The sequence below is a fragment of the Mirounga leonina genome, unplaced genomic scaffold (assembly GCF_011800145.1).
Source record: "Mirounga leonina isolate KUSES-001 unplaced genomic scaffold, KU_Mleo_1.0 Mir_195, whole genome shotgun sequence".
Taxonomy (NCBI): Eukaryota; Metazoa; Chordata; class Mammalia; order Carnivora; family Phocidae; genus Mirounga; species Mirounga leonina.
In genome coordinates, this window is record NW_023270490.1 from 10,865,992 (window position 1) to 10,883,367 (window position 17,376).

General features: G+C 54.1%; 1 protein-coding gene across 2 annotated transcripts in view; it reads left to right on the forward strand.

Moving 5' to 3' along the window:
* CDH4 (cadherin 4) overlaps window positions 1-17,376 on the forward strand; it is a 522,175-nt gene that overhangs the window by 373,650 nt on the left and 131,149 nt on the right. For both annotated transcript variants that reach the window (XM_035025504.1, XM_035025503.1), the window contains exon 3: window positions 3,555-3,781. In XM_035025504.1, coding sequence (XP_034881395.1) covers window positions 3,555-3,781 — 227 coding nt within the window. The remainder of the gene's footprint in view (window positions 1-3,554; window positions 3,782-17,376) is intronic.

Sequence of the window (17,376 nt, forward strand, 5' to 3'; positions counted from 1 at the left end):
TGCTGACAGCCTGCCCGACTCACCGGGGGCCTGGGGCGCTGCAGCCTCAGTGACCAGCTGCAGGTGCCGCCCACGACCTGTTTCCCCAAACACCGGCACAAAGTTCCCTCTCGAGGACCGAGGTGCGCCCAGAGCCGGTCGAAGGAGAGTCGCCCTGGGGGCATCTGGGTGGCGCAGTCGGTTGAGCATCCGACTCATGGTTTCTGCTCAGGTCATGATCGCAGGGTCCTGGGATCGAGCCCTGCATTGGGCTCCACCCTCAGCATGGAGTCTGCTTGGGATTCTCTTCCTCTCCCTCTGCCCCTCCCACTCGTGCTCTCTTTCTTTCTCTAAAATAAATAAATAAAATCGTAAAAAAAAAAAGAGAGCGCGTCCCCCTGCCAGCTCAGCGTGGTGTCGGGGAGCCTGCAGCACCGTGCCTCCGGCTCTTGCCACCTCCAAGAAGGTGCAGTGTCTCTGGGACTCCGTTTCCTCATCCGCAGAACGGGGACGCCACCCGCCAGCTGTGCCTAGCGGAGCGCCAGCGCCTGGGAGGCGGGCCAGCTCCCGGAGAGCCCCAGGTCGAGGCAAGATAGATGCACAACCTGAATCTAATCGGAGCAGGAGCTTTTCCGAATTTGCTGGTTTCATCTGCAACATCAAGGGAAACGTTTCTTCTAGAATCTCATGGGACTTTAATTTTTTTTCTGAAAACTAAGGGAGAGATGAGATCAAAAACAAATACGTGGAGGAAAGTATTGACTGAACATGTTAATATTGGGCTGCTCACCCTCACGGCCTGGGATGCTAGTGGCAGCAGCCTTGGGGGCTCTTTCCCGCGGGGACCGTCTACATTCAGCTGGACCAGAGGTGTCTTCCCGCCTCCCCGTGGTTCCTGCAGACCCCGCCATTCTCCCCAGGGCTGAGGGAGAGGGTGCCCTCGCTGTGGCGTGTGGCATTTCTGGGCCGACACCGGCCATCCCGTCATGGCCAGGGTGCCGGTGGGGGTGGGGGAGCAGGGGTGCATTGTGGGGAGGCCTCGCCTCCTTTCATGCCAGCACGGTCCTCAGCCCCGGGACACGGCGGGAAGCCAGGACAGCGGCCCTGCCCTCACATGCTTGGCAGTCCAGGCGGACACGGGCAAGGAACAGAGAGAATTCCAGACAGAATGGGATGGGTGGTGCACTGTGAGGGCCAGTGAGTGGGGCTGGTGTAGCCCTGGGGTCCAGCTGCTTCCCACTGAGCGAGGCCGACCCTGCCAGAAACCCACAGGCTCCTGACCACACCCACCATCACACAGACCTTAGTCCCAAAGCTTGGCTGCCCTGAGTGCTGTCCCAAGCCAGTCTAGAGGAGCTCGAGGGCACGCGGGCCCAGCAGCGGCACCCTGGCCCTAAGGGTGGACAGGAGAAGGAGGTGTTCTGGGCCACGTGGAGCTGGCTTTCCAGAACTCTGAGATCTGCAGGGGAAGCCCCATGCGGTGCCCAGGCCTGCATGCCAGAGTGGCAGGGGGTCCAGGCTGCAGGGCCCCGTGCCCATCTGTGCCCCTTCCCCCATGAGCACCATGTTAGTTGGGGCAACCCCTTCCCGAGAACAAGCCAGGTGACCGGTGGCTGCAGCCAGGCTCTTCCATGTGCCCATAAGGGTCCCCAGGGGAAGAGGCGGCCTCCCCAAGACCCACGGCTCTGCTCTGGCGAAACTGGCCAGTCCCTGTCAGACAGGCTGGAAAGACGTCGACTTTAAAGCCCCCGAAGATCTTGTGAACACGCCCGTGGGGAAGCGCTGGTTTTATGCCATGGGCTTGACTGCTGCAGGTTGCACATCCCAGCCCTCCTGATGGCCACCTCTTTGGTGTCTCCCCGCCCCCGGGGACCTGCGTCGTCTGAAGGGTCCCGGTACCCAAGGCTCTGAATTTCCCGCTGGGTCCACACCTTTGCTTCCCTCGACGTCACCCAAACTCTGCGACTTTGTTTTAAATACAACGGTGTCGACATTTAATCTTGACGAAATGCAAGCCCTCCCGCCGCTGTCCAAGGCTGTTAGTGTTACTAGAAATTCGCATGTAGACAACAAAGGAGCTTATTTATGTATTTTGGGCTCCTCTCCCAACATTCATAGAACCGTCATGTTTATCTTTGTCCGTGACAATTGGGTGTCAGGAATGACTGATGCGCTGTTGGTTGTTGATTTTAATTTGCTCACCGTCAGGGCGAGTGGTACTATGAGAACAGTGTGGGGTTTTCTTGTCAATTGAAAGGAAATGCGATTATTCCCTCGTCGTCATCAGGGGACGGATTTCCACAGAGCCACAACCCACCCAAGCCCCGGTTGTGCTCAGCATCCAAGGACCGGGTCTGTGCACCCGGGGGGGCCGACTCCCACCCTCTCGGGCCAGACGGGGCAGAAATTCCTGGCATCATCACATTTGAAAACATTTTTACACCAAACCCATGAGTGGGAGGTAATGGGGAGATGTCTGCAGTGAAGTATGCGAGATATGGGAACATACACATCATTTATTATTTCAAGGCAAGCAACAATAAAAGGTGAACACAGGGGAAAAACGCTTTATCAAATGGAACAGCAAAGTGCTTTTTTTAGTTTCTGGAATAAATAGTAATTAAATCATGGAGGCTGTGACAGTGAAATTGCTTAAAAAAGCAATCCTCCCACCGTAATTGCTGAGATACCCACACTTTTATAAATACTAGGTAACTTGACCCATCGTTTCTATCAGCGGAATGTGACACCAGCTGTTGGCACCCCCTCATTTAGCGTGGCGTTGGCAACAGCTGCAAGTGCACTGATGTGGTCCCGGTGAACGCGCGGCTCCCGAGGTGTCCTTCCCAGCCCAGGAATTATGGGTGGCAGGATGATGGAGTCACGGGGAGGGGATGGAGACGCGATGCCAAATTCCTGTGCGGGGAGCAAAGCTACGCGCCACGGCATCAGGAAACTGGCTGCCTCCACCACCCCGTGTCCCCGCCGCGGAAGGCCCTGGCCGCCCCTGGTCCCGCCAGCCCGCCCTGACCGAGTCCGCGGGGGTCAGGTTGGGTCCCTGAGTGGTAAAATGCACCAGAGAACACAGCAGATTCAAGCCCCAGTCAGAACACCGCCTTCCCCGGCTCCTTCCCTGCACTTGGCCCTCTTGGGGTGGAAACAGATCCGTGGGGCCTTTCAAGTGAGCTGGTGGCACGAGGTTTGCAGGGGCTGAGTGGGGGGACGGCCGAGTGGGTCGTTCTCAGGCGGGCACCCCCGCGGCGTCACTCACAGACCCAAGGATACAGACCGGGAGGTGGGTGTGCGCAGACGGAGAGCGGCCAGCCGCGGGTTAGACAGGAGAACAGCGCACCCTTTGCTGTTTTATGTCCTTCCGCAAAGGCCAGTAGCTAATTCCCGGAGCGGGAGGGATAAAACACAATACCTGAAGGTCGAAAAATCAGTTAATCATTATTTTCCCCTTGTTGCTCCTTTGGAGACTGAGAACCCGTGGCTGAAAAGCAACCATGTGAGCGTCTGAGCCACCATTTCGCCCGCCGGGCCGGTCCTGACCCTGTCTCCCTTTCCACTTGCAGTCACGTTCAGCAGCTGTTTGGGGACCAAGGGGACGCGGTATGAGACCAACAGCCTGGACTTCAAAGTAGAGGCAGATGGGACGGTCTTTGCCACGCGGGAGCTGCGGATCCCCTCCGAGCAGGTGGCGTTCACCGTGACCGCGTGGGACCGCCAGACGGCCAAGCGATGGGATGCCGTGGTGCGCCTGCTGGTGGCCCAGCCCTCGTCCGCCCACTCCACACACAAGGTGAGATGTGACCACACGTGGAGCTTGGGGAGCGAGCGTCCTTCCTCCCTCTGCAGGGGCTCCCCAGGTGTGGGACACCTCAACGGGCTGTGCAGGCCCCAGAGGATACTGTGACCTGCCACCTTCCTGAGGGACGTCTGCCTCGCGGACGGGCGCACGGGCCGCACGCCCGCCGTAATGCACGGCTCTCACCCCCTTGACGGTCTTAATTGTTCTTTCCCGTTTCTCACTGGGCACCTGACATTCTGTAGCCTCTCCTGAGTGCAGCTTTGGCCTCAGGCATGGGGCTGGCGGGTTAGCAGGGAAGTTCCAGCCAGGTTGGTCCCTGTGACAGGTCCCAACTGCTCAGTGCCCAGGGGTCAGCCCGTGTGCTGAAACCCTCACGGCTGACAGGGGGCCTCGGGGACCAGCAGAATTACTGTGGTGCCGGGTGCTGCGCGTCAGCAACGGAGAACAGACGGCTTGAAGCTATGCCTTCAACAGCGGTCCCGGGCATCCCCTCAGAAAAGAGCTCTGGGAGGTAAAGGGTTAAAGCACGTTGATCAGATTCCTTTCTGTGGATTTACCGAGAGCCTCACACGATTAATGTGTTTCGTGGACCGCGGGGGCAAGCAGACCGCAAGTTTCCCAAGCCTGCTGGTCAAGGAACCCTCCTCATGGAACATCTTGTAAGGCAGGTCTTTGGGAAAACAGGGACCTGGGTTTTGTTTCGTCTTATTTGTAAACAACGTAGAGGTGGTTTAGGTTAGATAAGAGAAAGCGGTGACTCTGGTGGGTAGCTTTCCCCCCGTGATGAGCTGACCCACCTGAGAAGGACATCGAGTGCCCTCGTGGGTGTGTTGAACCGTGTCAACAGCAGAGCCCCAGCAGCTGCGAGCCTCCCCATGTGGATGCTAAAGACCCCAATACAGACGGATGTGGCTTCCATTCTTTCCTGAGTGCTGATGACGAGCCACGTGCTGGCAAGAAGGCAGTGAGCAAGGCGGGCCCTGGGGCGCCCCGGGACGCGGCCACGGGAGGGGCCCTTCCCCCCAGGCGCGAGGCCAGGGGCCGGCAGTGTTGAGGCTTACATCCCTGATTGCGATGCAGAAGCTACAGGCCTGTGAACAGAGGATAGAGGTCCTTAAAGCCTGTGGAAGGCTTCAGATAAAAGGCACTAATTGAAAACATAATGACACCTTTTGTTAGGGTTGTTAATGAAGCAATTTCTGATGCAGTTAATCCCCTGATCCTCTCGGAAGGTGAATGCAATTAGACAGTCCTCAGTTCGAGCGCCCCTCCAACCCCACATCAGGCTGGCCCAACCAGCACCCAAGGAGCAAAGAGGGAGACAGAGAATCCACGTCCCAGGCTCAGCCATCCTGGTGAGTCCAGCTGCCAGGTGCCATGGGGCCACACCCCTGCATGTATGAAAGGTGGGCAGGGTCTCTACAGCCCACCCAACCAGCCCTTCTCTATTTATTTCAGGTCACCTGATGGCTCCCTGTTTCTTCTTACTTTCAAACCCAAAGTTCCTTGTCCTGACTTTTTAAGACCCTACCCTAGGCATCCACTCCTCTGACCCTCAGAACATCTGGAAGTGGCTCCTGTCATTGTCCCCACTTTACAGATAGGGACGCTCAGCCATGTCACTGCAGCCCCTTTCCTGCATGAGAGAATCAGTGGTCTAGAAAGGAGTGAAAACTGACTTTCTAGGTATGGCTGAGCCCAGCTTCATAAAGGAGCCTGGCTGCCCTGGGTTATGGTTTAAGTCAAGTCTTCTCCAATTTACTGGCTGATGCTTTGGGACAAGTCACATGACTTTGCTAAGATTTACTGATATGAAAAATGGGATAACAATAGGGTTGTCACAAGTATTATATGAGATTACATGTCCTACAGATTGCAGACTCACAAGAGCCCTGCCACAAGGATGTGGCTCTTACTGCTGTCATTGGCATGGCCCCAACCCTCAGAGTCCTGTGCCTATTGCAGCCACTGGACCCTCCCCAGGGTGGTTCCTGGGGGCAGGAAGGAGGGTCTGTGTGAGACACTGAGTCACTTAGTTGGTATGTCCTTACAGAGACCAATGCCAAGCTTTGAATAATGTCACTCTCTATAAATGGATTAAGGTGATGCCGTATTGCTTATGTCCCTAACCACCTGTCAGAATCAAATGTAAATCTTCTCTGGTGGAAGGTATCTCACTGGGCCTCAAATTATACCCATCTTCTCTTATATACAATGTCTAGAACTCAGCTGAAAATGACTGGGCACCCAGTGCGGATGGGACAAGACCCACACTGGCTCCAGGTAACGGAGTTATCAGACAAAGATATTATAATATCTATGCTTATGGTTTCAAGCACGTTGAAGACAAGATTTTGACAGAAAATTAGAAGAATAAAAAAGAATTGGGCAATTTAGGATGGAAAAACATAACAAACAAAAGAAAAAGCTCACTGGGTAGCTATATCCGCAGATTAGACGCAGTTGAAGAGAGAGTTAGTGAAGCAGAAAATGTCAGAAGAAATACTCAGGCTAAATCATAAGGAGGTAAACAGAAGGAAAACACAGAAAGAGTAAGAGGCACTAGAGAAGTAGCAAGAAGTCCCAGCACGTGCGTGTTTGGAATATGAGGTGGGGGATAAAATGGAGCAGAAGTAACATTTGAAAAGATAATGGCAGCAAACATCCAGGCATCACTTCAACATGCCCCATGAACTCTACGTGGGATAATATGAAGAAAGTTGCACTCAGGCACGGTCTTCATCTGTTCAGGCTGCTGGAAGGATGCACCGTAGGCTGGGCAGCTTGTGAGCAACAGACATCTATTCCTCGAGGTTCTGGAGGCTGGAGCTCTGCCATCAGGATGGCGGCATGATCAGGTCCCCAGGAGGGCCTCCTGCCGACCGCTGTCTTCAGACGTCTTATATCCTCACCCGACAGTGAGCGGACAGAAGAGAGTCACTAATGGGCACCAGTCCCATCTCAGGAGCTCCACGCGCATGACCTCCTCTGATCCTAATCACCCCCTGGAGGCCACACCTCCTGACACCGTCACCCTGAGGATTAGGTTCCAGCGTAGGAATTTGGGGACACACACATTCAGTCCACCAACAGGCATTTTATGGTAAAACGTGTGAAAACCAAAGTCACTAGAAGCAAACAGAAGCCAGGTGTGGGGAAGGCACAGTGGTGACATGGGAGCTGGCTTCTCGTGGGGACAATGGGGGCTGGAAGGCAGCAGGTGGTGACAGACACAGGATTCTGTTACCCAGTGAAAGTCCCCTTCAGGAAGTGCCCCAAGAGACTCTGCCACAGGTTGTGTTCTTCAGGCAGAACCAGGACGCTTGGAGACAAAAGCCCGGAATGAAAAGCCATGAAAAGATTAAGTAGATGCAAATAGCCGTGAGCAGGGCGGATGAGACGCTGCACGGGGCGTAAGCTACACGACAGGTGAGAAAACGGGCACAGAGTCGGAGGGTCCAGGCTGCTTGCATCGTCCTGGAAGATGATGGAAATCGAATTAATACAATACCCAGATAAGACAAAGACCCCTGTTATGAGGTTTTGGAAAATCACCACAGGGTCACGGTCACTTCAAGTGACACATCACTTGAAGATGCACATGGAGTCCTGGCCAAAGGAGGCGGCATTTCACGTCAGAAGTAAATCTGAACTTGAGGAGTGACCTAAAGTCTCTGTGATGTCTGACCTTGTACTCAAGTGATAAAAACATATCTGTCATAATAACAGATCTTCATTTTCCTGTGGGATTCTCATAGAACTCTAACATGATTGCAGAGGATGCATTATGCTCTTGCCGGGTATCTTAATAATGACCAGCACCGTGCAAAGGAGAGCTAAACCCTCCCGCCTCCTGGGTGCATTTCCTGTTCAAATGTTTTCACGTCTTTGAGTTTGCAAATTTAGGCAATATTTTTTAAAAGTGCCTTAAATAATATAATTTGACCTTTTCCTCTGTTAACAATGTGAATTTTCAACCAAGTAATCTTTTTTTAAAGATTTTACTTATAGAGTAAGCAGGAAGGAGAGTATGAGTGGGTAGGGTAAAGGGAGAGGGAGAAGCAGGCTCCCCACTGAGTAAGGAGCCCAAAAAAGTAGACTTTCTTAAACAAAAAAAAGTCATAAGATTGTTTAAGTTCTAACATAATAGATGGGAAAATAGAATACTAAAACTTGCCAATCCAAAAAATGGAAGGAAAGAATAGAGGAGCTCTGTTTCTCTTTGAGAAAGATGGTGGATTTGCAAGTATATATTAATTATAATAAATGAAAATAGATGAGCTCTTGTAATTAAAAGAAAACAAATTGACAGATCAAATATAACCCCAACTATATACAGGTCACGGAAGACAGATCTAAAAAGTGTAAGGATGGAGAAAAAAATGAAAGTAAAAAGACACAGGGAAAATACCATGTAATTCTCATCAGAAGCGAGCTGGGTGCTCGGTTAATATACGAGTCCTAAATTTGAGTAATTTGCACTGAGCGCTGAAACCGGCAGGAGGAGCCAAGGTCTGGGGTGTGCAGCCTTACGTGCGTAAGAACGGAAGGAAGGTGGAAACCGGCAGGCTACACATTCATCTCAAGAAATTAGGGAAAGAAATAAAATGGAACAAAGTAGAAAGAAGGAAATAGTAAAACCAAGAGGAGAAGTGATGGAATCAAAATAATAGAATTCACAGACAAGAGCTGATTCTTTAAACTCCTGAGCTGATCGGAGTAAGAAGGGAAACCACCAGTAATCCTTATCAGGAATGAAAATAGGGCGTCGTGACCACTCTCACAGATGGTTTCAGTGTGTTATGTACCATTTATGCCAACGTATATGGAAACATACCTGAAATGATAACCTTCTGGGAATGTACAACTCACCAAAACTAACTCGAGAAGAAAATCTGAACTGTTTTGTTATTACAAACAAATTTAAATTCAAACCCGTGTCCCGAGGCCATGCCCACACATTGTGGCTGGGCTGAAGTTCTCCCCAAACTTGTCCAGAGCCCCAAACAGGTGTCTTGTCAAAACCAGCGAGAACCCTGAAGGGGCAGGAGGACAGCGGGTTGCTGTTCGCCAGGCTGCTCGTAAATAGATGAAAACAACACCTGAGCAAAATAATAACAAGCTCAAGTGCACCCATGTTTGCGAAGGACAAACCATGGCTGCCCTGGTCTGTTCCAAGAGCCAAAGATCGCTTCAACACTGGAAAATGAATACGTGTAACTCAACACAGAATAAAGGACAGATATTGCATGACCATCTGAATATCCACTGTTAAATGTAACTTCCATTCAGGATGAAATATCCAACAGATTAGGAAGAGAAGGGACCGCCCCTGACCTCATCCAGGGCACACAGCACACAGCCAGTGTGCCGTGGGAATAGTCAAAGCCCGTCCTGACGTCCGAAATAGCACCGGACGTCCTTACACCACCCGCCAGAGCTTCAAGCCGGCAAGGTCAGGTAAGGAAAGGAGATCCGAATAAGCAGAGCTGGCAATATGTGGAGCTTACAGGATTATGGATGTAGAAAATCAGAAATAGTCTGCAGAGACTCTGTGGGGCTGGGTGAGTGAGGTTCGTTAGCAAGAGTGCTAGGTGTGAGAACAATCATACCTCCGCGCCAGGAATAAATAGCTAGAAAGTGACATTTGAGCCAGATGCCAGTTACGATAGCATTGAGGATGATCATACAACCAGGAATAGATCTAACAGAACCTTGTAAGGGTCTCACAAGACCCTTACATGTTGCTGAGAACAATTAAAGACCTTGAAAACCACAGGAGTGTGACTGTTCCTAACTCAGGAAGCTTGGTGACATCAGCTGCCCCCAGGGGCCCCTGTAGACTCAACAACACAATACCAGCAAAAGTCACAGGATATTTTGTTCACTTGCTTGTTTACAGAAGGGCAGACAGATGACTTTAATTTTTTTTTAAAGATTTATTGTTTTGAGAGAGAGAGCAGGGCGTGGGGCAGAGGGAAAGGGAGAGAGAATCTCAGGCAGACTCCACGCTGAGCAGGGAGCCCGATGCGGGACTCGATCCCAGGACCCTGAGATCATGACCTGAGCTGAAGGTGGACGCTTCACCAGCTGAGCCACCCAGCAGGCGCCCCTAGATGACTTTAAATTTTGAAATGAAAATGCAGAGGAGCAAGAATAGCCCAGAACAACATGAAGGTGGGGGACTTGGTATTTGGGACGTGGTGAGGCGTATGAGCAAACCAGAGCAGTTTCCTGACCTCAGCGTGCTGGCATTTGGGCTGAATCATTCTCCATGGTGGGGTAGGCTGTCCTGCATGCTGTAGGAGGTCCAGCAGCATCCCCGGCCCTCACCCCTAGACCCCAGCGCCACCCCCACCACCCCCGTTGCAACCAAAGCTCTCTCCAGTCTTTGCAAAATGCTCCCAGGGACAAAACCGCCCCTGTTTGAGATCCACTGAACTACAGGAATTAAAATGGGTTTAGGAGCAAAGGTGGTCAGACAGGCAAAATGGAGCAGAATGATAAGCACAGAAAAAATATTTAACGTTTTTTCAAAAATCATTCATACACCAGAAGTCACCCACTTCGCATATCCAGTCTGATAAACCTTGTCAGGGCGCCTGGGTGGCTCAGTCGGTTAAGCGACTGCCTTCGGCTCAGGTCAGGATCCTGGAGTCCTGGGATCGAGTCCCACATCGGGCTCCCTGCTCGGCAGGGAGTCTGCTTCTCCCTCTGACCCTCCCCCCTCTCATGCTCTCTGTCTCTCATTCTCTCTGCCTCAAATAAATAAATAAATAATCTTTAAAAAAAAAAAAAAAAACCTTGTCAAAGGCTCATGGTGCAGACACTTGATTTTTATAAGACTAGCACTCCAGGGCCAAGGTCAGCACACCAGAGCCTGCGGCCAGATCTGACCTGCCACCTACCTTTTGATGGCCTGCAAGCTAAGAATGGTTTCGATATTTTTAAGTGGTTGTATAAGTATCTATATTAATATCCCCGCTTTCACATCTCAGCCTGCAATGCCTAAACTACTTAACTATCTGACCCCTTAACAAAAACTTTGCCAAGCCCTACCTAGGATCGTGGAGGAAGAACTGTCTTTTCAGTAAATGATGCTGGACCGATGAGGTGTCCTTAAGGAAAAAAGATGAAATGACCCCTAGCCCACCCCACCCCCAAAATCAATTCTAGGTGGGATTTTCTTTTTAATGCATGCTGAGGGCTTCCTGGCTGAGTTTGGGGAGGGTGGGGAGTTCAGATGGGGACACAGTGAGCAGGGGTGCAGCTGACAGGAGGTCCTAGACACACAAAGCACCCTTTCCAAGGGAGCAGTGTGCAGGATGGAAAGCCCCAGGAAGCTCTTGCCAAAAGGAGCTTTGAAGCAAATCCCCCAAGGACCAGCGCGCGGGGACCACCTAATTTCCCGGTTCCGTGAATCCCATTTCCCTTGCGCCCGGGTTTCTCCAAGTGCAGCCTCCCCGCCCAGTGTTTCAGCGACTTGATGGAGCTGGACGAAACTGACGGCTCCCCAGTGAGATGAACCATAAAAATCTGGCAAGTTTTCCCCTTTCCTTCTCCTCTCTTAGCAACCACTCAAAGGCGGCCTTTCTGTGGGTAACACCAGCCGTGCTGGAATCTGGAATAACTTTTTTTTGTGCAGTCTTGCAGGAAAGCTGATAGCAATTCAATTAGAAAATGCAAATGAGGTCACATATTTCCCACAGGAGTGCTGGATCGCCCCCGGGGAATCCGAGCAATATTCCGGCCTAACAGTAAATACTGAAGATAAAGTTGCGCGCTCGGCTGTCCGCTGACGGGCTGTGCTCGCACTGGAAAGTGGCAATGGGACCTGTAGGTAGAGTTTGCAAAAGAGAAACTGTTGTTTATGAAACGAATCCCGGCTCGTAACGCACACGTCGGCGTTTATGAAGGACACACTCGGCCAAGCGCACCCAGGCCCGGCCGGGCCCCGCAGCCGGCACCCACCGGGCTCCCCGCGTGGTTTCGGCTTCTGCACTCGGACGGGCTGAAAGCGTCCCCCTGAGAAGCTTGTGTTGGGTCCTAACCCGCCGTCACTCGGAATGGACTGTATTTGTACGTAGGCCTCAGCAGACATACTCGCGAGCAGATGTGTACATGGAAAGGGGGAAATCCGGGCACAGACAGGTAGATGGAACTCTGCCAAGGGGGAGGCTTCTATAAGCCAAGGAGCGCCCGAGATGGCTGGCCACCAGCGTCCCCGAGAGAGGCCTGGAGCGGACTCTCCCCCACGGCCCTCGGAAGGAAGTGACCCTGCCCACCACACCTTGACCTCGGACTTCTGGCCTCCAGAACAGGGACAATAATGTCTGCTGTCAACGCCCCCAGGCTGTGGTGCTTTGGTTCAGTGACCGCAGGACACGCTCTCACCAGGGGTGTGGCCTCGCCCGCCAGCTGAGCAGGGTGCAGATAGACCCCGTGAAACCACTCTGCCCTCCAAAAGGCAGGATGGGAGTCCCGAGCTGGGGTCCTGGCTAGGGCTCCAGACACCCTCAAGTCCCCTTCATACATCTGCTCAGGTCCCCAGCACAGTGAGGACAAGTTTGGCCAAGACCCCTGTGCTTTAGGGCTATGGTCCCTCAGCCTCCCTCCCTGAGCTCCGTCCGCACCTCCATCACACGGTCTGCCCCCCCTCACCGTCCCCACAGTCCGTCATCCCTCCATCCTGGGAGTGGGCAGGAGCCCATCACGGCTATCACCAAGGACTCCCAGGTTGGTCACCAAACAGTGGACTGGAGAGGGCCTGGTGAGGACCAGTTCCTGCCATCCACTTGTCCACCTGAGAGGTGAGGCCGGCCAAGGCAGGAAAGGCCCTGAGTGAGTGCCAGGGGGCCGGTGTGCCTGCCTGAACCCTGACATCACGGAGGCGTTCACTGAAGGCAGCCACCTGGGGCTTTCCACACGAGGTGTTGCCTTGGGAAGAGCACCCAGAAGGCCACTAGGTGCTGCCCGAGGGATGGAGTGTGGGACTTGAGAAAGCACCAAACGGTTCCTTTATCCCTTTCCGGAAGACGGAAGACCTCAGTGCCACCAAGAAGCAGCAACCCCTCAAAACCAACGACAGCTGTCGGCGAGGTGTAGACAGCGTGGGCGCTCCCGTTCTCCGTGGGGGAGGCCAGGGCCTGCATAATGAGCGTTAATGCCCTCGGCGCTCACGCAGGGTCCAACCGCGCCAGCACACGCAGGGCCTGCCGCAGGTACACACCGCACTGCGGGGACCGGGGAGAAGCTGTGTGTCCCCCCGCCTCAGGGACCCCCACACACTGCTGGGCAGGAGGCTGTTCCCTTTCCCGAGGCTGAGGTCACAGCCACCGCCCGGTCAGTGCCCCACTCCGCTGGATCTCAAGAGAAGAGCAAAACGCCTCAAACTCACAGCGGCTTTTAACTGCGTATTGGCATGAAGGGCACGAGTGATGGTTCTGATTGGTCGAAGGTGCATCTCGGCTTCTTTGTCTGCGGTTTGGGGCGACAGCCCTGGAGTGAGGACTGACCTGTCCACCTGAGTCTGCTCTCCCGGCCCGGGGTGAGCAGGACGTTCCCAGCGCAAAGGTCAAACATGGATGCAGTTTCAGGCTGCAACCAGCCGTGAACACCCGGGGGCCTGGGTCAGCCCTTTTGCGGAGCGGAGGTGAAGGGTCATCTGCAGAGCCCCAGGGAGAAGCCTCATGACCCCGCCCGGCCTGTCCCGGAAGGGCATGCTGCCCCGGCCTGTTGATGGGGCAGGAGCAAAGGAGAACCCGCGGGTGCTTGCTGGTGATTGGCTCAGCAGTGTGGAGACCAAAGTGATGAGCAAGACCGTCGGTGCCGGGCAAGGCAGCTTCCGGGGATGTTGCCGTGGGACACAGGCTGCCCAGGTCCTACTCTGTCTCCAGGAGCAAGATCTCGAGTGCGGACATGACAGGCGGGGCATCCTCTGAGGATCCTGGGGTCCCATGAGTCAGAAAGGTCCCAAGTCACTCTCTTGGTTCCCTGGGGGAGTGATGACTGAGCATTGCCGTGTCCCCGCCAGACACCTTGCTCCGTTTCACAATGTGGGGGCACCACTGGGAATTAGGAAGGGGGCCTGAGCAGAGGGCAGAGGCTGCTGCTGTGTTCAGGGGTCAGGAAGATGACCTCTGAGCCGAGGCCTAAAATCGGAGAAGGAGCCAGTGTTCCAGACAGAGGCCTTCTCCAGCCCCGGCTTCTCCGGTCCTCGGGAGAAAGCCCACCTCAGCCCGTCTGAGTCTGGCCGGGGGTGCAGGGCGGCCAGCCCTGGGGGACGCTTCTCTGCGCGCGGCCTCCTGGGGTCCAGTGAGCTGAGAAGGCACAAGTATGCACGAGCAGTGTGCCCCACAGACGTGTGCGTGCTGGTGGGTGCGTCACTCACCTGCCCGAGACCTGTAGCTCGTGAAGGGGGCTGGCGAGCGTGTGCGTGTTCGAGTCAGCACGCGGGGGCCTTGTGGAGACCCCCTTGGGAAGTGGGAGGTGCGGGGCGTCCAGCCTGCCTTCCTGTAGGTGTGTCTGGTGACAATCAAACCAGGTTTCCAGACCAACACAGGTTTGTGGTTCTGTGCAAGGCCCTGGCTCCCACTGGATATTTGGTTAAATATAAAATCCTTCTTATTCCTAAAGATGTTTGTGGAAACAACAGGAAGGCGGTCATGGGCGTGTTCTGCCTTGAGGAGGACCCTCAGCAAGGTCAGGGGCGCTGGGGTGGCCTAGAGCCCGTCCCGTGGGCCCCACGTCCTCAGTGGACAGCAGGAGTGGACTGCGAGGCCGAACATCCCCGGCGCCTTCCAGAAGGAAACGTGACTGAAGTCGGGTTGAGTTAAGGTTCTCAGGCGGACCCTGATCACATCCTCTTCGAGGCCTTCCAGCGCCATCAACGCTGACCAACTGACCGTTTTTCTCACTAATTGATATCAGTGTGAAAGATTCCATTCAGTCCCACTGCTAACAACTCCGGGAGAAAGTAACACAGTTTGGCTTAACTTGCTAATTTAATTTAATTTTTTTTTTTTACTGCGATTGTATTTTTTCTCTGTAAAATGAAGAGTAATTTCGTTTAAAATGTTTCCAACCAAACATAATTTTCTTGGTTCCCTTGAGCAAGTTCTCCCCCAGGGAGTTCAGAGAAGCCTAAGGATACTGGGTTGTCACAACCAGGGGGATATAGGGGGGTTTCTGGCATCGAGGGGGTGAGGCCCAGGGATGCCCTACAGATGCACAGGAGGCCACACCCCGGAGAATGATCTCCTTCCAAGTGTCGGCAGCTGCCGAGGCCGTGGTCTGGAGACAGGCGTTCAACTGCTGGGGCCCTGGGGGTGCTCGGCGAGCTGGGGAGGCCGGGCCGGCTGAGCAGCCTGGCTGGGCACGTGCACGCATGCACGCACGCACACGCCGAACACAGGGGCCTGTCTGGACGTGGTGGGGTCTCCCATCCTGCCCCTCTGGGCGTGGATGGTGATCCTCATCATGGCCCAGGAGTGTGCCGTCTGCACACACAGCTGCCCTTGGGATGCCCCCCGTCCTGCCTGCGCCTGGGCGCTGTGCCGTCCCGCGTCTTCACTTCGGAGGGAGACGAGGCTAGAGAAGACAAGCGGAGAGCTCCGAGGTATTCCTCAAGAGGAATGTGGTTTTGACACCAGTAGGAATAGCATGACCCCGACTGGTAGGAGTGCCCGAAGAGCCACAACTGAACTCTTTCTCCCAGGGCTGCTCACAGCTTCCGGACCTCCGTCTGCCTGCTTGGCCCCAGGTGGGAGGGGGTGTCGGGACCACCCTCTGTGTCCAGCCGCAGGGCAGAGAGGGGTGACTGAGTTCAGGCCCCGGCCCCCCAGCCGCAGCTGCAGGACCTGGGCTGGTCGCTGCACCCGCCAGGGCCTCCACCTGCCCAGATGTGAGCGAGGACTGCACCAGCCCCTCCCTCCCTAAGTGCCCTGGGCATGAGTGAGCGACTAAGACTTTCCTCCCGAATACATACACAAGGGAGTAACCATACCATTCCATTCAGGAGACCTCTCTTTGTATGATTTCCATGGGAATTTGCAAAATGACCTCCCGTTCCTAGAAGAGATGGGAAGTCAGAAATACCTTAGCGCTGGGGAGGGGGGAGGGGGGAGGTCGCACCTGCATCTGCTCAGTGGCATTGTGGATGCAGGAAAATCCATTCAGCACCTCTCAGATCCAAACTCATGCAAATGTTTATCTAGAATGGCTCACATGTTCTATTTGCTGAAGAACGAGATGTTTCTCCCTTGTTTTATTTTGTGTTTGTTAAATACCATTTTACTCTGTCCGTCCTTAGCTACCATGGAAACCAGCCAGAAGGCTGCAGATACCAGCCTAGTTAAATATTTTAAATATACATGCTTGCAGGCAGACAAAATGTACTATTTTTCAAATGCATATTGAAAGGGAAGGAGGACGTAGAGGAATGAACTGTCAGGACAGACTTTAATGCCTCTTTTGTTTTTAAGAATCTGATTATCTTCCGTGAAAATCAGTGGCAGGTCTGACATTGGGGGGCGGGGCACGTTATTTCCTTTCTGGAAGCACCTGTAACCTGAGGGCGTAAGGACTCAGTGAGAACAGGTAGAGACGATGGGGGGGGGCGGGGGGGCATAGCTGACCCTCGAGTTCCGGGAATAAACCCTCACCACCCCTGTCCCGTCACGGCAGCTCCAGTTTGCGGCGCAGGATGGCGCATCCCCTGACCACAGACCCCTGTACGATCCGTGATCTTGGAACCCTGGGCCCTACGTCGTGTTTTTACATCTGAGATTGGCCACTTACCCCAACGTTAGGGCCGTGCAAGAATGGGCAGCTGAGATGATGTCGACGGGTCTGCGGTCACCCTGTGTGGAAGAAGTCACAGGGGTCTGCAGGGCCTGCGCTGGACCCCGGCGGATGCAGGCTGCCTAAAAGGGAAAGAGGTGCCGGCGACAGTCCCTGGCGCCTGCTCAGTGTCATGAGTGGAAGGGGCTTCTTTCTTTGTGCGTGTGGAAAAAAGGAAGCTTGCGGCCTCACCAGGGCCCCCAGAACCTTCCATCCTGCGGGTGCAAGTGTCCCTACCCCCCGAGACTGGGGTGCCCGGCTCTCAGCTGCACGCGGTGACCGCACAGAGAAGGGTGTGTGCAACGGCCCAGGCGGGAGGGTGGGAGAGCAGGTACAATCAGGGAACTTAGAACCCGTTCCTTCCTCGTTATGTGCTGAGCGGATCGCAGCCTCAGGCTCCCGCCCCTGAGGAAGCCGCATCTGGGCATCGGGGTCTGCAGGGCTGCACCACCTATCAGAGAAATTAGGCGGCGTCGGCTCAGGGGAAGGACACGGCGGGCTTGGGGGGGGTGTGGTGTGCATCGTGAAACAACTCCCCCCAGCCCCTTGGTTAAGAAGAAGCTTTGAACATCAGTGGACACGGCGCCCACATGGCATGTTCCACGGGGAACTAACTTGAAATTTTTTCCATAAATTCTTGTATCAAATCAGATGGATTCATCCCCTTGACATTTCCTCGAAAGTGGAGGGAATTTGGGGTGCTAAGGAAGTGTCCAGCAGGTCAGCCCAGGACCTGAGGACAGCGT